This window comes from Cetorhinus maximus, chromosome 18 (assembly GCF_964194155.1).
Source record: "Cetorhinus maximus chromosome 18, sCetMax3.hap1.1, whole genome shotgun sequence".
Classification (NCBI taxonomy): Eukaryota; Metazoa; Chordata; class Chondrichthyes; order Lamniformes; family Cetorhinidae; genus Cetorhinus; species Cetorhinus maximus.
This window is the reverse complement of record NC_135896.1, coordinates 85,374,485-85,398,414: the sequence shown is the minus strand read 5'-3', so window position 1 is coordinate 85,398,414 and position 23,930 is coordinate 85,374,485. Positions and strand designations below refer to the sequence as shown.

The following is a 23,930-nucleotide window of genomic DNA, read 5'->3' as shown; positions in this document are numbered from 1 at the left end:
TCTGAAAGACAGTCAGTGCTGCACGGTGAACATCTGCCAAAATCCCCAAGTCTCTGGGATAGGACTTGAATCCACAACCTTCTGACTCAAACACAAGAGAGTGCTCCCCACTGAGCCACAGCTGACACATATCAACCCAGCTTGCTTAGGCCACCCCACCCCCCACCCCCCCAACCCCTCACACCCCCCCACACCTTTTCTTTACTGGCTCTTGGTTGCAGAGAAGATTCTGGATCTTGCCTGTTTCTGAAAGGTTCTTCACCATTTAATCAGTCCCCACATTCAAGTATTGTCAATACTGGGTGTCATGCAATTGCAGTGACTATTACTATTTTGGCACCGTTTATCGCCCCATTTATTCTGCTTTCCATGATCTCCACCTCATTTCAACTGCTATGAATATCTTTCAATTATTTTTTTCTCAAGTTACAAATGACTGATAGGCCGCTTAAAAATAACATTATTCCTATTTATATATATTTCGATTGTACGTATAGGTCTAGAAATTGAGCCATGTAGCAGACATTTTTCAGGCACTATGCAGACATCCAAGGCCCCAAAATGGCGGGCAGGAAACATGCACCTACTTCCAGCTGGAAATGTGCCACATGCGTCCGTTATCCACAGAGGCGTCCTTTATCCAGAGACGTCCTTTATCCACAGAGGCGTCCTGTATCCCCTGTATCCACAGAGACGCCCTGTATCCAAAGCAGGAACGGAAATTTGGATATTCAAATAAGGGGTCTAAAGTTCATTCCAGGGCCTCCCACAACATCGGTTTGCCCCGAGGCAGCAGTTACTCCCACAAATCTGGCCTCACGATCGTGAAGTCGAGCCCAATATCTGGGGCTCTACAGGCTTCATCATTCTGGTCCAGGATATTTACCCTGTGCGGGACAAGCTCCCAAAGGGAGCCGCTCCCAAATTTCTAGGCCATACTGGTTCCACATCTTCCATTTTATTGGCCCGCCCATTCAATTGATTGGATAAAGTCTCCGTTGAGAGATAGAAGAGGCACAGGTTTGTGCTCTTCCATCCTCAGCCTATGCACAACTGCTATTCTCCAATTTTCATCCACTTTTCTCCCTGCTTCTCATTGCTAGGGAACAGTGCCTCCTTGGTTGACACTAGACAGTAAGTGCCAGCGGGCTGTTTGTCGGGTGACCTAGCCATGTTTCTGTAAGTGAATGGGTTTGGAATGGGTTAAATTCAGGGCCAAGGGGAAGGGGGAAGAGAGAAATAGGAGAGGAAGCGAGAACAGGTAGAGAGAAGAGGTGGGGAGGGAAAGAGCAGAAAAGGATGAGAACAAAAAGGGATAGGCAAAGAATAGGAAAGGAGGGATGCAGAGATAGACCAAGGGGTCAGTCAGAGATTTAGAAAGAAGAGGAGAAAAAGTGATGACTTCTCTTCCACTGATTTGCATTTGATTTGAAACCAAGTCCCAGAGGAGAATAAAGAAAAGGTTGAACAAGTTGGGCCTATACTCATTGGAGTTTAGAAGAATGAGAGGTGATCTTATTGAATCATATAAGATCCTGAGGGGATTTGATATGGTAGACACTGGGAGGATGTTTCAACTCGTGGGAAAGACTAGAATCAGGGGACAATAGTTTTAAAAAGTTTAAGTCAGAGATGAGGAGAGTTTTTTTCTCTCAGAGGGTCGGTAGTATGTGGAATTCTCTTCCCCAGAGCGCAGTGGAGGCTGGGTCATTGAATTTAGTCGGGGCGGGATGAGACAGATTTTTCATAGACAAGGGAGTCAAGGGTTATGGGGGGCAGACAGGAAAGCGGAGTTGAGGCCACAACCAGATCAGCCACGATCTTATTGAATGGTGGAGCAGGCTTGAAGGGCTGAATGGCCTACTCTTGCTCTTAAGTCCTATGATCCATAACGGACACTGTTTGAAAATAGCTCACCACACCCTCACACAGAATATCAATCTTGAAGGCAAGATGTGCAAGTACTCCATTACCTAACACGATGTTAACCATCCAACCCAAGCATATGAATTAAATTAACTGAGACTGAAGCAGGTGGCGGACAAGGATTACCATAGAATAGTCTTTGGGGCTCACTTCCAACTCCGCTTGGTAACATGGCTGGTTGTGGGTGGATAGGCGGGGGGGTGCAGCTTGAGGTTTGAGTCCCTCTGTCACACTGTTCCTCCCGGCCACACCCTGCTCCATGGAAGTGCACTGACTGTGTTGGAGAGAACAACCGCTGGCGGGCTGAGTTCCAGGTTGGAGAGGCACCAGCCGCGTAGGTCCCACTGGTGTCACTGTAGCCACTGTCAGGGGCCGTCAAGTCCTGGTCAAACACTTCATCATCGCTATCGAGCTCCTCCGCCTCAGACAGATCCATGTCATCCAACACCGGCTTTCGAATTTGCTTTTCGGGTTGAGTTTTCTTGGGAAGGGATGTGGAGGAAGGTTCCTAAGGGAAGATACAAAGGAAATGGTAAAATCAAATTACAGGTGAATGCATCTTGTCTCAGTCCGCAGTTTGTGGGCTTAACGTTTCCTGTTTGCCTTCTCACTACATCCAGGTTCCTGACTTCTCGCGACAAAGCTGTGAATCTTTGTAGTTTAAGGAGACAAATCACTGGGGGAATCAAAAATGATCAATTAGATTCCCAATGAGAGGGACAGGAATAGCTCCGACATCGGAGTGGACTCCCATTGAGTGTCGAGCCCTGTAGCCCCGTGGGAGTGGCCCCCGGGGTGGCCATTTGAGCTGGAGGCATGGCGGGAGCGTGGGTAGAGGAGGCCGCACCCATGGCCCAAACGCACCCTCCAGAGGCGTACCCCTCTGCTCCGAGAGCCCCACCAGCTCCTTTTCAAAATTTCGCCCATGCTTCCAAGGGTGCCTCCACTTTGAGGTGCCTTGTGCTCTCCTTTCTGCCTGAGCAGTGCCCGCCCCTCCCTTAGCCGGGCGGAGGTCGTGGAGGTGGTCAATCAGGAGGCCCCCTCCCCGAAGATTGCCAGTGAGCACTGTAGACTGTCGGGACCCGGAAATGAGCCTGCCTGAAAATAGGCAATCACCAGAAGCTTCCATCCTATAGGGACATAGTAACAGGTCACATACAAACCCTCTGCAGTGACAGTGCCTCTGGGGAGTGGAGGGGGGAGGGATGCATGGAAATCTGATCTATTATGCATTTATATTATGCCTTTTGCAACATTTGCCGCCGCCAAAGCACTTTACAGCCAATGAAGTGCTGCCGAGGCGCGGTCACTCTAATAATGTTGCAGCCAATTTGTGCACAGCAAGCTCCCACAAACAGCAGTGAGATAAATGGCAAGATGACCTGTTTCAGTGATGTTGCTTGAGGGATAAATATGGACCAGGCCATCAAAGAGAACTCCCATTCCTTCCTTCAAATCATACAGTGGTATCTTTTACATCCATCCGAGAGGGCAGATGGGGCCTCGGTTTGACATCTCTTCTGAAAGATGGCACCTCCAACAGTGTAGCACTCCCTCGATAGTGCACTGGAGTGTCAGTTGAGATTATGGGCTCAAGTCCCTGGGACTTGAATCCACAATTTTCCGACTCAAGGTGAGAGTGCTTACTGTCTGAACCAAGGCTGGCAGTGAGGTTAACATTCGGTTCTGGGGGCCTTACAAAAGGTAGGGTGGCGCGTGCCATTCAGATGACATCTGGCTTCTTCTAAAGTACTTTCACCTTGCTGCAGATTTGCACAATATAGATTTCTTAAAAACACAAGCTAAAAACAACCACAGGGGAGGCAGGACATCTGTGAGAAGCCAACATTTTACTGTAAATGATGTCAGTCACTTCATAATACTGTCACTGTGCTATTGAGCAAATGTGGCCTTGTTTACACAGTCACAGGTGGGTGTAGAGAGAGAGAGCGAGAGAGAGAGAGACATAGAAACAGAGAGGAACAATCCCACAAAGCCAAAAGGAAACAAACATAGAATTGTGAACAGAGAGACAGGCCCTCACACAAACCCACACAAGCAGGCACAAAGACACAGAGCCACACACCCAGAAAACAGATAGAACAACTTCAATCTAGATATAGCACATTTAAGTTCAAAATAAATTCTCCAAGTTGCTTCATGGAGACAAAAATAGACAAAAACACAGAACCAGTAACAGAGAGAGAAACAAATACACAGAAACAGATAGAGACACAGAGCAACAAATAGAGACAGATACAGAGAAACACACATACACACAGAAACAACAGAGAAAGAGAGGGAGAGAGAGAGAGAGAGAGAGAATCCAAGGCACAATGAAACAGAGACACACAGAACCAATAACAAGACAGACACAAAGAGTAACAGAAACACAGAAAAACAGAGTCACCGAGACATAGAGGGTTGATACTGAGAGGCACAGAGAGAAACAATTTCAGAGAGACAGGGGGTTGTGATGCAGCCCCATGACTAGCAAGCTAACAATTCCCTCTCCAGACTCAAGTGTGAAGGTGGACCTCCTCAGTGAGGCATCGGACACACCTGGCAATGAGGGAACTACTACCACATCAGGAGAAAGAAAGGATGGCTTACATTTATATAGCGCCTTTCACCAGACGCAGTGTCCTTCACAAGATCCAATACCATACTATTAACAAAGGTGTGGTGCCACGGCTAATGATAATTGACTCAGCTGCACATGGACACTTTTATCTTGTTAATCAAGGGGGTTTTGTCATTTTATCTCAAATGATTAAAATAGGCATTGCATGTATTAGCATGTCATACATGCTCATTAAAAAGCCACCTCACTGGAATTATGTTCCCCCCTCCAAATTAAACTCCCCTCCAGTGAACAATTGGAACGTTCACCTTCACGACTGTACAGGAGCAGCATGCACCTAGTCAGGTGGAGCTCTTCCATGATTAACAGTGAGTGACCGCTGCGTTGTCCTCTTTGGGGAGAGTCTGTAAATGCCCGTCTCTGCTCGAGACCAGGTGGTGGCAGTGCAAGTTGCGTGGAGTATGACCAAGGAAAGGAAGGAAGGGTTAGCAGGGAAGGGTGGAGTAGTGGCCGGGCAAAGGTGGAAGGGATAGTGCAGGCAGTCCGGGTGCCTCTTAAATATGACGCGGGGCCCTCGACCCCATGAGGTAATGGCAGGGACAGCAACTTCCTGCTTGTCCCCCCTGCAAGAACTGGCAAGCTGCTTATGTAATGAGCTGAACTGTGCAAATTCACGTGTAGTCAGCTGCCCCGCCCCATAGCAGGAATCACTCCCGCCACCAAACTTTGACTCAAGAACGGAAGATTCCAGCCTGTCAGAAATACAGGGTGCTGGCAGCGGGGGTTACTGAGTGACAGTGTGAGGGAGCTGGATTAACATCAGCAGAGATACAGTCATTAACACAGGACACTGGGGGAGAGGGGTTACTGAGTGACAGTGTGAGGGAGCTGGATTAATATCAGTGGAGATACAGTCAGTAACACAGGGTGCTGGGGGAGAGGGGTTACTGAGTGACAGTGTGAGGGAGCTGGATTAACATCAGCAGAGATACAGTCAGTAACACAGGGTGCTGGGGAGAGGGGTTACTGAGTGACAGTGTGAGGGAGCTGGATTAACATCAGCAGAGATACAGTCAGTAACACAGGGTGCTGGGGAGAGGGGTTACTGAGTGACAGTGTGAGGGAGCTAGATTAACATCAGCAGAGATACAGTCAGTAACACAGGGTGCTGGGGGAGAGGGGTTACTGAGTGACAGTGTGAGGGAGCTGGTTTAACATCAGCAGAGATACAGTCAGTAACACAGGGCGCTGGGGGAGAGGGGTTACTGAGTGACAATGTGAGGGAGCTGGATTAACGTCAGCAGAGATACAGTCAGTAACACAGGACACTGGGGGAGCAGGGTAACTGAGTGACAGTGTGAGGGAGTTGGATTAACATCAGCAGAGATACAGTCAGTAACACAGGGTGCTGGGGAGAGGGGTTACTGAGTGACAGTGTGAGGGAGCTAGATTAACATCAGCAGAGATACAGTCAGTAACACAGGGTGCTGGGGGAGAGGGGTTACTGAGTGACAGTGTGAGGGAGCTGGATTAACATCAGTGGAGATACAGTCAGTAACACAGGGTGCTGGGGGACAGGGGTTACTGAGTGACAGTGTGAGGGAGCTGGATTAACATCAGCAGAGATACAATCAGTAACACAGGGTGCTGGGGAGAGGGGTTACTGAGTGACAGTGTGAGGGAGCTAGATTAACATCAGCAGAGATACAGTCAGTAACACAGGGTGCTGGGGGAGAGGGGTTACTGAGTGACAGTGTGAGGGAGCTAGATTAACATCAGCAGAGATACAGTCAGTAACACAGGGTGCTGGGGGAGAGGGGTTACTGAGTGACAGTGTGAGGGAGTTGGATTAACATCAGTGGAGATACAGTCAGTAACACAGGGTGCTGGGGGACAGGGGTTACTGAGTGACAGTGTGAGGGAACTGGTTTAACATCAGTGGAGATACAGTCAGTAACACAGGGTGCTGAGGAGAGAGGTTACTGGGGTTAAGTGATTGAATTTTAAATTGAGATCCTCATAGCGAAACGTGTTCACGAATATCTTCTTCCATTTGAAATTCCACATGGATAGGAAAAATAGGGAAAGGGGAGCAACTGAATGCGAAGCAGCTCACTTATAAACTCCAAATACTTAACCTCCCCTCTCCTGATCTGACCTAGCGGCCTGGTACAGCCTCAGGGCCCTACAGGCCTTGTGGAGATGGAAGCCTTCCTGCATTTGTTAATTCTAGAGATGAACTGCTTAGTCATCTGAGTCCAAACTCACTAGCACGGGTATCGTGCAGCAGTCTGACTTCCGCCGTTTGGCCACGGGCTGATATATTTAGCGAGCACGCGCCCTGGTTCAGCCACTTTTGTGGTTTTTCTCTCAGCTCTATGAGAAAGTAATGTTTACCTCCACATTCAAGCGCAAGGGGAGGAAGAAGGGGAGAGGAAGCGGCCTACACAGGGAGCTCTGGCCTCTGGTTGTTTGCCACGCTTCATAACAGGAAGAAGCATAGCTCTGAGTTGGCTTTACTGATGTGAAATGATTTACATAGGTATATATAATATATATATATATATATATATATAGTTTCTTCTCTAGGCAAAATACAGATCCGAACTGAATTTAAATCATCTCTGAGCTATAAAAATAAACAAAGGGTTCGGCAGCAAACTCTAACAAAATTTTTTAAATTTTTTAATATAATTTAAATATAGCATCGAACTGTTTTGGCTTTAGATATTCAACCCTCACACGAGTACTTTTTCTTTTTATCCCACACGGAGTGCCTGTGATCCACTTACCTCAACCCATAGAGGTTAGGCACAGTTTGGGGGAACTCTTGCAGCCTTCCCCTGCAAGAGGTACAGTCCAGACTTGATTCAAACTATCTAGTGGTTCAAATTTAGTTTGGGCATTCAGCTCCCTGTTTTCTATTATAACATTATTGGATCACTTGGATAGTTTTTCTAGCACCAAAAACAGTTCTGAATTATAAGGAGCAACTAGAATTGTCAAAGGGCAAACGCCAGCGACTGTACCCAGGAAGAGGGCTGGTTCCACGGGTGGCAGAGGGGAAGGGGCTAAAATACAAGAAAACATGTCCTGGTGAATGGATAGTCAGGCATCATCCTGCTGGATTTGTGCATAAGCAAAAGGCCCCTGACATTTAACCTCCGCCTGCCCTCATCCAATTTGAATGATTTGTGTGATAGCTTCACAGTTGTGGACTATTTATTGGGTTAAGGGGTTGGACTAGGAACCCAGGTGGATTGTGAGTACAAAATTCCACCATTACAAGTTGGGAAACTTGGTGGTCCCCACCAGAGAACTGACCATGTAAAGCTGCCAGATTATTGGAACAAAAAGAACCCAACTGGTTCATTAATGTCCACCTTTACCCAGTCTGGCCTTACATGTGGTTTCAGTCCTATCCAATGTGATTGACTCTTAATGGCCTCAGGCTAACTGGAGATGTACAATAAATGGAACCTAGCCAGCATAGCCTATTGCCTAAGAACAATCCTCCAATCTTAAAAGGATCTTAATGGTTGTAAGCTGATGGTGTGTCAAGGTTATTCAAGCTAGTCACTGGTTATAGAAAGGATCAGTCATTAGCCTTGTTCACCAGTCCAGAATGACCTGCCACAGCAAACTAATCTTTTGCACTGGGCACATTTAATCCAAATTGATGGAAGACAGAAGGGTTCATTGAAGTGTTGCAAGTTTTAAAAAGTTTATTGGCGGTATATTTTATAATTGTCATTCAGCTGTTCTCGCTTAAATCACTACAAAGATCGAGATGGCAATGGAATGCTCAAGACTGACCCAAAAGCTTCTATGTCACTGAACAGTAATCAAAAGAACACAAGAAATAGGAGCAGGAGTAGACCACACGACCCATCGAGCCTGCTCCGCCATTCAGTACGATCATGGCTGACCTTGGGCTTCAACTCCATTTTCCCCACCCCATCCCCATATCCCTTAATTCCCTGAGGCACTAAAAATCTGTCTGTCCTAGCCTTAAATGCATTCAACAGTTGTGGGGCACCCACAACTCTCTGGGGTAGAGCATTCTAAAGATTCACAACTCTTTGAGTGAAGTCATTTCTCCTCGGCTCAATCCTAAATGATAGGCCCCTTGACTTGAGACTGTGCTTTCCCCCGTGTTTTAGACTTCAACCAGCGGAAACAATCTCTCCGCATCCAGCCTATCAAGCCCCTTCAGAATCTTGTAGGGTTCAATGAGATTGTCTCTCATTCTTCTAAACTCCAGAGAATATAGACCCAATTTACTCGGTCTCTCATCATAGGACAGCCCCCTCATCCCAGGGGCCAATTTAGTGAACCATTGCTGTACCGCCTCCAATGCAAATATTTTCTTCCTTAAATATGGAGACCAAAATTGCACACAGTATTCCAGATGTGGTCTCACCAAAGCCGTGTACAATTGTAGCAAGACTTCTTTAGTCTTATACCCCAATCCCCTTGCAATAAAGACCAATATGCCATTTGCCTTCCTAATTGCTTGCGGCACCTGCATGGTAACTTTCTGCATTCCTTGTACAAGTACAACCAAGTATCTTTGAACATCAACAATTAGAAGCTTCTCAACTTTTAAAAAATATTCTGCTTTTTTCTTCTCACGACCAAAGTGAAGAGCTTCATCTAATGGTCACATTTCCTCGAGAGGGAATCGACAGTGATAACAATAGGGATTTTCCCCCTCGGAGCTGAGGAGATGCATGGGAAATTTCATAAAGGTTTTCAACTTATGAAGAGTTTTGAAAGGGTGAATAAGGAGAAACTGTTTCACGCCAAGTTTAATTTCTAACCACACTAACCATGCCTGTGTGACCTCCTACACAGCTGCTGCCTTAAGTAAGCCAAGTTATTTGTCAAGGCTTCAACCCACACTACCCTCAAAGATGGGCACAAGGCTGCATCCCACCACTTCACCACACAGTATCAGTAAACACAGAGAAGTGGCTACATTCTTGTCATCCACGGAACTCGTCCCAAGCACCCAACGCCATCAGTTAGATAAATGTGTGTGCTAATTGGACACTTTCCAATGTGGGCATCGGGAGATCCATAAATCAGTGCAGCTAGGAGCAAGTGCACTCCCATTCTACGCTGTTGGGATTATAAATCTCGGGCCTTCTGTCTGTGTAGGCACAGCAGCACCCTGTGGTGTAACCACCACATTAAACACCCAACATTGCCTTTCCCATGAATGTTAGAGGGCCGGGAGCATGTTTGGTGCTGTCTTTCAGGTGAGACATTAAGCTGAAGTTCCCACCTTCCCTCTCAGGTAGACGTGAATGATCCCATGGCACTATTTCGAAGTAGAGCACAGGAGTTCTCCCTGGTGTCTAACCAATATTTATCACTCCAGCAACATCAGTGAAGCAGGTTATCTGATCATTGATCTCATTAGTTTGTAGCACCTTGCCCTGTGCAAATTGGCTGTCACATTTCCCTACATTACAATAGCGATACACTTCAAAAAGTACTTAATTGGCCGTAAAGTGCATTAGGATGTCCTGAGGACTTGAAAGGTGCTATATAAATGCGAGCCCTTCTTTCAGTCAAATAAATGCAGTGAAATGAAGCTTTAAATAAAACACTGGATCTGCAGGGAGGGTGAATTAGGATGAGCTCTGCTGCACTGGGAATAGGTTTATTTTATGCACCACATGACCAGGTACACAGCAGCGCAGTCAGCAGAAGTGTCCTTTTTAATCTCTCGTCTAGTCTGTGCTGAATTTGTTTATCACAGGGTATCAGTTGGGACCCTTTTCACAAGGGACAGAAGAGCCTCTGGGCTGGCCAGATTCCGTCCGTGTGATCGCTATCTATCATTGAGAAGATGACGTGCAGAGAGGCTAGTCAGGACTGGCTGTGAAGCTTCTCATGGTCAAATTGCTTGCATTCGCTGTCTGGGGCCGGCCTCGAAGATTACACACTGAGGAAAAGTACGAGGGGCTGCAGTGAGAGTCAACACCTTCACCAGAGGAAGGAAGAATATCATGGTACAATAGAAAAAGACAACAAACTCTGGATTTCAGGGGCACTGAGAGCTGTGATAAACCAGAGTTAACCACAGCACTGATTCTCTCAGTTGTCTTGTGCTACTGCAGAGCCTGGTGGAAGATTACATTTACTCCTATGTGTTCTGGTAAAAGTGTTGCTTCGAGCATATAAATTCATGGGCAACGTAAGGTTTTATCTGTGAGCAAGGTTCGGCTGTGCTATACATCTACCAATCGCTTCCAAATTCCCTGCTACTTCCCAGACCAAAGCCAGGAGTCTGCACAGCCCTGAGTCACACTGCCCCCTCCAGCAGGATGTGGTACTGCAGCCTCCACTCCCTCACACTCAGCAGGAGCAGCTGAGGGTCAGCAGAGGCTTACCACCCTCTCACACCTCTAACAGCGACCTCCTGGACACTCTGTGCCTTTGCAACAATATCCTCATCTACCACCACTTTCTACAATGTGCCTCTTAAGTGCACCGACAATGGAAGACTGACCTGTACATTTTATACATAATACATCCATTCACATGCAAACGTTTAACAATAATAAATGTGTTGATATTTGCAGCGGTCTGCACAGGAATGTGTTAATATTTCCAGGGGGAGACAGTTCCCAGGAAGACGTCCATATTTACAGGGAAAAGGGGTTCCCAGGAATATGTTCATATTTACAGGGTGGGGGGGGGGGGTCCTGCATATAGGAAAGATTGAAAAGCACAGAGCCAGGCTGACAGGTGGAGGGGGGGTGAAGTCTCCCTTCAGATGAGGTATCAAAGTTTTCACCTGTCCGTTTAGGTAGCTGTCAAAGGTCTTGTACTATTCAGAGACGAGCAGTGAACTGTCTGAAAGTGCATTTGTATTGCCACCAGGCAGGTGCCAGCGCCCGTGAATCAAGGGAAAAGCAGCCCCGATTGACACCTTACCTCAGCAAACACCGATTAACAGCTCTTTCCTCACTGCTTGTGTTGTGTTTGTCTGCAAAACAAGTGTCATCTGTGGCTCACGGTGTGGGGGGGGTAGCACTCTGGCCTGAGTCAGAAGGTTGTGAGGGTTAAGTCTCACTCCAGGCACTTGAGAACAAAAACCTAGGCTGATACCCCTCACCCCTCACCGCGCCTGCGCCAACCCCAACCCCACCCCACGCCCCGCGAGGGAGTGCTAAGACAAAAGCTAAAATACTGCAGATGCTGGAAAACAGAGACAAAAGCAGAAAGCTTGAAACGCTCAGTAGGTCAGGCAACATCTGTGAGAAAAAGAGAGTTAACGGACTGAATTTTGCTGGAGGGTGGGGGCATTTTGCTTGCCCACAGCCCACCCCTGTTACAAAAGTCAGTTTCAAACCAATCGACTTAAAAAAAAGGCCACTTCAACACCAACACACTGGGGTTGGCCTATAAGGACAGAGGGTGGGCCTTCCAGCCCTCAGAGGCCAGCAGCTCTAGCAGTCTCAGCAGCGCCAGGACTCAGCAGTGGGCACTGCTGGGACTGCAAGCAAGCCCTGGGAAAAAGAACAATGGATCGTGGACTAAGGTAAGTCCTGGGCTTTTAGGGCACCAAGATCACCCTAGGGACGAGGAAAAGTGGGGGTGGAAGGTGATTTGGAGGCCAGGTGGCAAGGTATAAAGGGGGTATGTTACCTTGTGGGAGGGTTATCCTAATGTGCACAGGATGCAAACCCCCCCTTCCTTCCCACCTCTTAACCAGTTGGGTTAAAAAAATGGCCTTCCCACTCCTGCCCACCTGCTCACGCCAACAGTATTATGGCATGGGCAGCATAGTTTCTATAATATTCAGGTTAATTGGCTTAGTAACACTTTCGATTGCCCGGTTAATTATTTTTTAAAAAATGGTGGATGGGCTGGCCCACCGGTCATATTTTACTTGTACCCCTGCCAAAAACACACCCTAACTCGGTTTCTCTCTTCACAGATGCTGCCAGACCTGCTGAGTTTTTCTAGCATGGTCTGTTTTTATTTCAGATTTCCAGTATCTAGTGAGCTGCCTTCTTGAACCGCTGCAGTCCATGTGGTGTAGGTACACACACAGTGCTGTTAGGGAGGGAGTTCCAGGATTTTGACCCAGAAAAATGTGTGTACATGTACACACATGTGTGTGTATATATCTGTATGTGTGTCTGTGTGCATGCATGTATGCGTGTATGTCTGTGTGCACACATCTTTGTGTGTGTGTGTGTGCGCGCACATCTATGAAATGGAGAACAAATCACAGTGCTTAGTCAGCATTTGTGGTGTGGGCCAATGCCAACTTTAGCTCAACTCAGCATGCTTACAGTTACAGTCAGAGGTCCATGTGTTCAAACCTTGCTCTGGAATCTGGCATTCCAGGTTAATGATGAGGGAATGCTGAGTTATCATAAGCCCATCCTTATGAGCAGATGTTAGACTGAACATTGGCATGCCTCCTCGGTGATCCCACAGCACCATTGGAAGAAGAGAAGGGAATTGCCCTGGACAACATTCCTCCCTCAGTCAACAGTGCGAGAAAGAGTTTGGCTCATTATTTGGTATTTTGAGACATAAAGCATACTTTGGATAGCAGCACTACATAGATGTCAGCTGTGGCTCAGTTAATAGCACTTGTTCCTCTGAATCAGAATATTGTGGGGTCAAGTCCCACTTGAACACAAAATCTGGATTGACACTCATTGCAATACTGAGGAAATGCTGCCTTTTAGATGAGATATTAAACCAGGGTCCTATCAGCTCTCTCAGGTGAATGTAAAAGATCCCACAGCATTCTTCAAAGAAAAGCAGGGGAGTTGTACCCAGCGTCCTGGCTAATACATGTCTCGCAAACCAGCATCATTAAAACAGACTACCTTGTCATTAACACATTGCTGTCTGTGGAACCTTGCTGTGCCACATTTCCTACATTACTACAGGGGCCACACTTAAAAAAAAAAGTACTTTATTGACTGTACTGCACCTGGGTTGTCCTGAAGTCACAAAAGGCGCTATATAAATACAAGTCTTTCCTTCTTATGTCTACCCATGCCCTCCCCATTGACAGACACTCAAAAGGATCCAGCATAATAAAGAGAAGCAGCAACCTTGCTTACATCTGGTTGCCATTATATTATTGGCCAAGTGGAGAGCAGTAAACTTTGGATGCTCTTTGATATTCCCTCTCCACAGTGAGGAGAGGTGGGGGTGGTGGGATGCTGGCCATTTAGTCAAACCCTAGGAAGACCTCTAATCAGATAAGTATCAGGCTGCATCCACAGACTCAAATGGACAGATGTCCAGTTCCCTGTGTGGTGTGGGGACTTGCCCACTGTATGATTACTTATCTCTCTGTGGGACATCACGTGGAAAGGCCAGCCTTTCATCTCAATGAATTACTTAACTGCATCATTCAGAAAAGCCGCAGGCTTTCATAATAGTTTATCTTTTGTATTATATTCTGTTCCATTGTCCTTCTCCCCCTTGTTCCCTTTTTTATTTTCATGAACCCCCTTTGTCGTACACCATTCCGTGGCCAAAAGGGAATATTCCTAGAACTCCACCAAGAGCACCCCCAGTGGGAAATGCGGTGTATTACTGGGTCATCCACACCGCAGTAACCCTGACTCAAACCAGAATACCGCAGGTTCAATTATTGATTTCTTACACAATCGCAAACAGCAGCATTGAGGAAAGGGGGCACTAAAATTGTCCTAAGGACCCTGGGTAAGTAAGACTGCCCAACTCTGGTTGGATATATTCCAGGAGGTTTTGACACGATGGCCTCCCACCTCCAACTGCCTGCCCCAAGCCCCCACCATTGGCTGCCTGACACAACCACCCTGCTGCACACCCCTTTCCTACATCAATTGGAAGGCAAACAGGCTCTTGGTCACCTGATTGGATGGATTTGGCCTGTTAATCTAAGAAGCCTTTCTCCCCCACCTCCGATATTTCTGTAACTAATAAACAACGGTGCTCAGAGAAAATGAAAAAGAATGCACCTTTGTTTGTTTAAAATGCCCCAGTGATGTTTCTCCTGTGTTGTTCACAGCAGTGTCCTGGAGATTAACCCTTAATTCATGGAGAATCCTCCTGGATTACAAACCCAGTGACTAAGGAGAAGAAAACCAGCTATGGATACATTTCCTGTAGCTACTTCAGTGACTTTTGTACACGCATCTGTCTGGCCATAAGGTACAGGCAGGATTGGGTTGAGCCGCTATTCTATAAGCATAATCATGAAAAGCAGCCATTTCCACGGTGGGGTCCCTGGGTGGACGCCTTGTTCCCCAGCTGGGGGAACACTGGGCATAGATTAGGACAGTGCCACCTTTGCCATTCCTGGGTTGGACACCAAGGCCTGCATTTTAACTCTCAGATTGGAGAGCACGGGGATCTCGTTTGAGGTCAGCAAACCCGGAAGTATGTCCTGCAGTGGTCAGGGGATTGATTTGGTGGTGTTTTCGGGATTGGAGGGGGGGGATTGATTTGGTGGTGTTTTCGGGATTTGGGGGGGGAGGGGGGGGGCGTGGTCTGATGATGGTGGCGGAGAAGCAGGCATATTGTGGGGTGATGGGGGTCGGGGTGGTGGGGGTTTATTAGGTAACTGGTTGGGCCTAGAGAAAGCACTCCTGCTCCTCCTGGCCCACTAGCAGTGCTGTAAAGGCACTTTACTTCATGGATTCAATCGTTCGTGTCTCCTTCCGCATGTTCTGTTTCCCAAGGCTTGGGAGAACCCACTGACGTGGAGTTAAAAATAGAATAACTGTTCAAATGGATCATAATATTTAAATAACCAACCCACCTCCTGTGAATGGATTGGTCATTTGTCCGCTGAATCCAGTTATAATGGGCTGGGCCATAGATAAGCATCATTGCTGCGTAGCTAATAACAGGCTGATATTACTCTAGATCTACAGGTAGAAGATACTAGAGGATACCAGAATCTCTGAGGTCTAAGGCCATTCTGTTAAAACTAATATCATAAAGAAAAAAAGCTTACATAAATGGTTGCTGCTTTGCCCAGCACACACAACGAAGCACCAATATGCTGCAAGCATGTCGGATTCCTTTATATAGGATCATATTTTACAGAAGAGGCCATTTGGCCCATCATGTCCGTGCCAGCCCTTTGAAAGAGCGATATCATTATTGCAACTCTGCTCTTCCCAATGGCCCTGCAATTTTTATTTCTTTTCAGGTATGTATCCAATTCCCTTCTGAAAATTAAGAATGGATCTGCCTCCACCTCTCAGGCAATTTCTTCCAGATCTTAACAACTCGCTGCATTGAGATAAATCTCGTCATCGTTTCCCAATTACCTTAAATCCGTGTCCTCTGGTTATCGCCCCTTCAGCCTGTGAAAACAATCTCCTCTATTGAAACCCTTCAAAATTCTGAAGACCACATTACATCTCCTGTTCCAATTATCATCCTAAAAAACAAAACCTCAGGAGCAAGCACAACACAATGCTTTCCAACCACTACAAATCCTACTGCCCGCCAGCAGCACGATTTACAAAGCTCTCTTCGTAGGTCAATGCACCATCTGGCCTGGTACGAGGCTGTTGAGACTAGGAAGGACTCAGATTGACTTCTCTTCCTGAGCACCCAATGTTACCTCACCCAGGCAATCTCGCCTCACAGCTGAGCTTAGAGAATAAGCATAAGCTGCCAATTCCTCCCCTGCCTTCCAAACCCCATGCATTTGTAGGGATTACCAGAATGAGCGAATCTTAACTTGGGCCATCGCAATTGGCCCAGTTGGCTAGGATAGGAATGGGCTGCCATTCTTGATCGCCAATCAATGACCTGTGTTTGGAAAATGGTGTGTGCAGATGCCAGGTACGGATGGTACAGGGGTCATGGTCGAATAGTTGGTCAACTCCCCCCACCTCGGCTTCCTTATGAAAAATCAACACTTGGACAAGGACGAGTAGCACCTGCGGAACTATGCCCTAGTACGAATGAGGTCTTCAGGAGATGCAGGGGGAAGACTGCAAAGGTGCTACGTGAAGATAATTTTGAAAGGCCATCACTTCTGTTTTGCAGGAAAATTCAGTAAATAATTTGTGCACAGCAAGAACCCAGAAACAACCAATGAGATAAGCGGCAAATTGATCTATTTTGTTGGTTTTTGCAGAGGGGTAAATGGTGGCCATGACACTGGGGAGATCATCCCTGCTCCTCTTCTCTTCAAATAGTGCTGTGCAATCTTTCACATCCACCTGAGAAAGCAGATGGATGTTGGTTTGACATCTCACCCCAAGGTCAGCACCTCGAACAATATAGCACTTCCTTAGTACTGTCACCAGCGATTAGGTGCTCAAGTGCCAAGTAGAGCTTGGCTGTGCGCAAGCATATCCTATGATAATTCACTGCTTTTCCGTGGGGTGGGGTGGGATGGGGGACGTGAGGGGGGGTGGGGGTTGGGGGTCATGTGGTCAGAAGTCATTCGCAAACAGAAGCGGGAAGTCTGGCAGTAAATCACGCATACCTAAAACAAAGTAGGAGAGAACAGTGCTAATACAGCTCCGGGTCAGAAAGCTATGGGCTCAAGTGCCACTCCAGAGACTTTAGAACACAAGTCTAGGCTGATACTCCAGTGCAGTAATGAAGGAGTGGAGTGCTGAACTGTTAGAGGAGCTGTGTTTTGGATGAGGCATTAAAATGAGGCCCCTTCTGCCCTCTCGGGTGGATGCATTAGATCCCACAGTACTACTTTGAAGAACAGCAGGGCAGCTAGCCCCCGTGTCCCTGCTAACGTTTATCCCCAAACCAAGATCCCGAAAGCTGATGATTTGCTCATTTACCTCGCTGTCGCTTGTGGGATCTTGCTGTGCACAAATTAGTGGCCAGGTTTCCTACATTACCAACAGTGACCAGAAGTCAGAAGTACTTCATTGGCTGCAAAGCACTCGAGGATGCTCCGAGCTTGTAAATGACCATTTTCAAAGTAGGGAAGGCCTCTATGACTACAACAACAACTTGCATTCATGTAGCAGCAATTTTTTTAAAAAATTGGACGCCCTGGGAAATATTAGCAGGGGTGGCCAAAAAGCTCTGTCAAAGAGGTGGATTTTATAGAAAGTCTTAAAGGAGGAGAGATAGCGAGGCAGAGAGGTTTGGAGGGCGAATTCCAGAGTTTAGGATCCAGATGGTTGAAGATACAGCTTCCAGTGGATGATCACACAGGAGGAGATGGTAGAGAGGTATACAGAATCAGGGAAAGCATTCTAGATTGTTGGACCTAGATGGTTGAAGCCTCCAAGAGGGGACAAAGGAGGAGGTGGATGGATGTACCAGTTGGATGAAGAGTTGGAGGTGAGAGTGGCTGGTGGGAGGAGGGTGAAGATTACAGAGATAGGAAAGTATGAAACTCGGAAGAGATGTAAATATGAGGATGTGGGGCTTACGTTTGAGGTAAAAACAGAAAATGTTGGAAAAACTCGGCAGGTCTGGCAGCATCTGTAGTGAGAAAAACAGATTTAATGTTTCAAGTCTTAACACATGGGGTGTTTTCACACGGAGTCTTGACTCGAAACGTTAACTCTTTTTCTCTCCACAGATGCTGCCAGACCTGCTGAACTTTTCCAGCATTTTCTGTTTTTCTTTCAGATTTCCAGCATCCACAGTATTTTGCTTTTAAATTTGAGGTGTTGGGTAACTGAGAGTCAGTGTGGACAGGGGTGTGGGTGAGTCAGACTTTTGGATTATCTCAAATTTATGTGGGGGGTGGGGGGAGGAATAGGAGGCGTAATGTTCAATGATTCAATTATTCTGTGTTGGATTATGTGAGCCTGTTTACTATTGATGCTCAATGTGCTTGATTGATTAAGCCTGGGAGCGGACACGGAAATTTTAAAAAAGTGGAAGTAGAAAGAGCTGGAAACCAGAGCTGAAGCATGGAGGAGACATTTGAAAGCACTGTAAATAAAACCTGTTACACACATATACAAACTAGTGTCATCTCTGCATCGATCCAAGTTATAAAACATACAACAGGAAGCAGCCAGGAAAGCATCGGAAAAGTCACATCGGGAGGCTACAGGTGCTTGGATGAGGGTTTCAGCAGCTGCTTAGCTGAGGCAGAGGAGAATTACCGAGTGTAAAAGTAGGTGGACTTCGAGATGGAGAACATGGGGGTCAGAGGTTTAGCTCAGGGTCGAACAGGATGCTCAATTTGCAGGTATGCTTCCCAAATGGGAAAAAAAAACATTCCAGTGATGCGGTGCCGCTGGTGATGAAATATGTTACGTTTAGATCAACGCTAGAGCGTCAGTCAGCAGCAATTGGTTCCTGGCTGGCTGAAACTGTGAATCATATTTCGTCGGGCTCTAGGACCCAGGCGAGCTGGGAGAAAATCAGAAGCGATCGCTTCACTGCACACCCCAGCACAGGCAGAGCCGGCACAAACATTGCAGTCCTTCAGGCAAAGGAGCAGCTAATAAGGGTCCCAATTAAAGAGAGCCAAAGTCCAAAGAGAGGGGGAGCAGGATACAGCGGTGCCTTCTATTAGAGCCCTCTGGCTCTCACCTTATTGCAGCCTGGAAACTGTTCATTGTTGCTGTAAAGTCCCAATTATTTCTGCTGAATGGGGTAAGGACTAAATGACAAAATAACAGATAGTCTGAGGGAGAAAAGTTTAACAGAGAGAGAGAGAGAACTGACTCATCAGACGGGATAGGGTAGGCGAGAGACTCCCCTACTGACACCACCTATACACAGGATTAACATTAGAGGGAGGGTCCAAGTGTTAGTGAGCGAAGTACTGAATAAAATGAGCGACGGGTAGAGATACATTCACTATACAGCCAAACTGGATGAGGGTTACATTGGGTATCCGGAAATTGCATCAGATAGAATGTAACATTTAGACTGTGAAAAAGTTACCTTAGACACAGTGCATCACCGAGTTACATTGGAGCAGACTTACACTGAATAGACATAATGGAGCACAGAATTACATTGAACCTCGGCGTACAACAGGTCCAGAAGTTATAGTTATAGAAGCTACATTTCAAATAAAGAGGCCGTGTGAGGGAGCGAGACACAGTTACAATTCAACGTTAGATACACACAAGGTTACAATGCAGATGCAGCGAGTGAGCGATAAGACAACATGAAGAGGAAGTTGCAGATATTTTGTAGACTGAGTCATGAGGGGAATTATACTGGAGATACAGAGAGATCGATCCAGAAATTCGTTGGGAAAGCCCTGTCTCTCAGCGCCGCCTACAGCTCCTCAGGATTTTCCAGGGAAAAGTCACTGATCTTCCCATAACTCGGAGCAGCTCGGACCTGAGACACCCTCTCACCCCAGACCTGAGACACCCCAGACCTGAGACACCCCCTCATCCCAGACCTGAGACACCCCCTCACCCCAGACCTGAGACATCCCCTCACCCCAGAAAGTTGCCCTGCTTCTTCCCTACCCCTAAAATTTCAATCATAAGAATTCCTCCCCCTGCAACCCAAACAATCCAGGACTTCATACCCCTCCCTCCGTACCGCAGATTAATTACAATTAACACTTCTTCCCCATCTCCAGGTAGCTGAAACATCCTCCTACCTGAGTTTCCTTCAGCCAAGTTTCAAACCCCTTGGACACCCACCCCCCGCCCCGATCACTTTCAGACCCATTGGACTCCCCCTGGTCAGTTTCAGACCCATTGGACTCCCCCTGGTCAGTTTCAGACTCATTGGACTCCCCCTGGTCAGTTTCAGACCCATTGGACTCCCTCTCGGCAGTTTCAGACCCATTGGACTCCCTCTGGTCAGTTTCAGACCCATTGGACTCCCTCTGGTCAGTTTCAGACCCATTGGACTCCCTCTGGTCAGTTTCAGACCCATTGGACTCCCTCTTGGAAGTTTCAGACCCATTGCACTCCCTCTGGGCAGTTTCACATCCAACTTGCAGGCTGATCGGAGCCGGGCTAGGTTGATGCAACCAGGCTCCAGGGACAGGCTCTGCGATGACTTCTTGCCAACACCAAACTGAAGTTTGTATTTCCTAGTTTTGTGAACCCTAGTTAACGAGCCCACGATCCCGATCAAAGATAAACAATGAATACAAAGTCAAAACAATAGCGGCTAATCAACCCTCTAACTTGTAAACTAAAATCAATCCCGAGCGCCCAAAACAAGAACCCTTTGCCAGCAAAACAGTTTATGTTTATGTATTTTTGCCTCTATCTGCTGCCCTGACATGTCCCGGAAATGAGAACAAGTGAGTTAAATGCGTCAAAAAGCATCCTATAAGTTAGCATGTAAAACAACAAAAAGTGGTTTTACGGCTGCTTTTTTATCTGCCACAAGGTCAGGGCGCTCTTTTGATAAGAAAACTATCACCAGATCAAGAAATCTGGGCTGGATTTGACAACGGGTTTGCAACGCTGCAGTACAGAAACAATATTTACAAAGAAACAATGAAGTTATTTTGTACGGTTTTCCTTGGGCAGAATAATGGAAGCGCGACTGCACGAGAAAGAGATAAAGGAGATGCACCGGGAAAGGAAATTCGGTTGTTGTAAGATGCACTTACCCGGAGATAACTGAGCCGTTTTATGTCGATTTGTGCACACTCCTTACAGTACTCTGATTAATCATCGCGATTTGCGCGCCGTCCTACTGTTTACCGCCTGTCTCGCCTGTCAATCAGAACTCGTCACAATCGAATAACCATGGCATCGCCAATCAGCGACCTGCTCTTGCCCACCCGAAGAGGCCGATCCCGGACCGGCTGCTGGCGCTGCCTATCACTCCCTTTGTCCGCCAATCGCCTTCCCTGGTCGCCGCCCGCCTGCATTGTCGGCCTCCCACCACCGGCCGTGCTGTTCCCGCGAGCGTGGAGGCGCTCCGCAGCGCCACCTGCCGCCGCTTCCATTCCCCCGCTGCTATGGTTACCGACATTCTGAGATTAAAAACAAAAAAACTGCGGATGCTGGAAATCCAAAACAAAAACCAGAAACAGAAATACCTGGAAAAACTCAGCAGGTCTGGCGGCATCGGTGGAGAAGAGCACAGTTGACGTTTCGAGTCCTCATGACCCTTCAACAGAACTAATTAAAATAGGAAAGGGGTGAAATATAAGCTGGTTTAAGGGGGGTGGGGGTTGTTGTTGGGACAAGCAGCCAGTGATAGGAGGAGATAACCAAAAGATGTCGCAGACTAAAGAACAAAGATGTGTTGAAGGTGGTGATATTATCTAAAAGAATGTGCTAATTAAGAGTGGAGAGCAGGACAAGCAAGGTACAGTTAGCTCTAGTGGGGGTGGGGTGAAATAAGACTAAAAGGGCATAAAAGGTATAGATTTAAAAATAATGGAAAGAGGTGGGAAAAGAAAAATCTATGTAAATTATTGGAAAAAACAAAAGGGAGGGGGAAGAAACGGAAAGGGGGTGGGGATGGAGGAGGGAGTTCAAGATCTAAAATTGTTGAACTCAATATTCAGTCCGGAAGGCTGTAAAGTGCCTAGTTGGAAGATGAGGTGCTGTTCCAGTTTGCGTTGAGCTTCACTGGAACAATGCAAGCAAGCCAAGGACAGACATGTGGGCAAAAGAGCAGGGTGGAGTGTTAAAATGGCAAGTGACAGGGAGGTCTGGGTGATGCTTGTGGACAGACTGAAGGTGTTCTGCAAAATGGTCACCCAGTCTGCGTTTGGTCTCTCCAATGTAGAGGAGACCGCATTGGGAGCAACGAATGCAGTAGACTAAGTTGAAGGAAGTGCAAGTGAAATGCTGCTTCACTTGAAAAGAGTGTTTGGGCCCGTGGACGGTGAGGAGAGAGGAAGTGAAGGGGCAAGTGTTGCATATCTTGCGTTCGCATGGGGAGGTGCTATAGGAGGGGTTTGAGGAGTAGGGGGTGATGGAGAAGTGGACCAGGGTGTCACGGAGGGAATGATCCCTACGGAATGCCGCCGGGGGGGTGAAGGGAAGATGTGTTTGGTGGTGGCATCATGCTGGAGTTGGCGGAAATGGCGGAGGATGATCCTTTGAATGCGGAGGCTGGTGGGGTGATAAGTGAGGACAAGGGGGACCCTATCATGTTTCTGGGAAGGAGGAGAAGGCGTGAGGGCGGATGCGCGGGATATGGGCCGGACACGGTTGAGGGCCTTGTCAACTACCGTGGGTGGAAAACCTCAGTTAAGGAAGAAGGAGGACATGTCAGAGGAACCGTTTTTGAAGGTAGCATCATCAGAACAGAATCCTTCCTTGACCTCTCTGTCTTAATTTCTGGTGATAGACTGTCCACCAATATCCATTACAAGCCTACCGACTCCCACAGCTACCTCGACTACAGCTCCTCACACACCGCTTCCTGTAAGGACTCCATCCCATTCTCTCAGTTCTTTCGCCTCCGTCGCATCACCACCTTCAACACCTCTTTGCCCTTTTGTCTGTGACATCTTTTGGTTATCTCCTCCTATCACTGCTTGCTTGTCCCAACAACCACCACCCCCCCTTCTCCCCCCGCCCTCCCCCTTAAACCATCTTATATTTCACCCCTCTCCTATTTTTACTTAGTTCTGTTGAAGGGTCATGAGGACTGGAAACATCAACTGTGCTCTTCTCTGCCGATGCTGCCAGACCTGCTGAGTTTTTCCAGGTATTTCTGTTTCTGGTTTTGTTACTGACATTCTGAGACCCGGCCACCTGAGTGGCTGCCCGTTTCCCATGGCAACGTACCGGCGCGAGCTTTGACGTGGTTTTGGGCAGGCTCTTCACCAATCAGAAAATAGAAACGGATTGTTACCAAGCGACACGGACTTACGATATCCAATGAAAAACAGCCATTTGTCTCTCCCCCCCTCCCCCAACCGAAGGGCTGTCAAATTGGGACACGGTGGCGGGGGATTCCCCAAACAACCATTTTAAAGGAACATGCTGCTGCACTTGTACACTGCAGTTCTAATCGGCATGCATTTATAAGATATATATATTTGCTAAATATCTATCAATATGCATTTATGTTGCAGCTCAAAGACTGGGCCCAATCTTGAACAAGAGAGGTCTCAGATTCTGCATGGAGTTAACTGAGAACCTCACCAAGGAGTTAATATCTAGAGAGGAAGGTCAAAAAACCTCAGCAAGGAAATACTGGTCTTTATCCAATCATGGTGTAAATATCATTTTATACGCTTGAAAACAATACAATTCGAGAACCATGGAAAGCTTAACGGTGCAGAATGAGGCCATTCAGCCCATCGTACCTGTGCTGGCTGAAAAAGAGCGACCCAGTCTAATCCGTGGACTGTAACCCTGTAGGTCAGGGCGCCTCAAGTACATTTCCAAGTGTTTTGTAAAATGTGATGAGGGAGGTCCCCACCACCCTCTGGAAAGCAATTCCTCTTCAACTCCCTTCTAAACCAATTACTCTAAACCTATGCTCCCTTGTTATTGACCTCTCAGCTAATGCAAATAGGTCC

The 23,930-nt window shown here is 47.1% G+C and overlaps 1 protein-coding gene across 1 annotated transcript in view; it reads right to left on the bottom strand.

Moving 5' to 3' along the window:
- The window catches only part of LOC144693316 (bcl-2-modifying factor-like), a 65,111-nt gene extending 43,942 nt beyond the window's left edge, over positions 1–21,169 (bottom strand). The window contains exons 1-2 of the mRNA XM_078563107.1: positions 21,048–21,169; positions 2,053–2,434 (exon numbers count right to left, since the gene is read on the bottom strand). Coding sequence (XP_078419233.1) covers positions 2,053–2,362 — 310 coding nt within the window. The 5' untranslated portion in view covers positions 2,363–2,434; positions 21,048–21,169. The remainder of the gene's footprint in view (positions 1–2,052; positions 2,435–21,047) is intronic.
- Between the last annotated feature and the right edge of the window lie 2,761 nt (positions 21,170–23,930).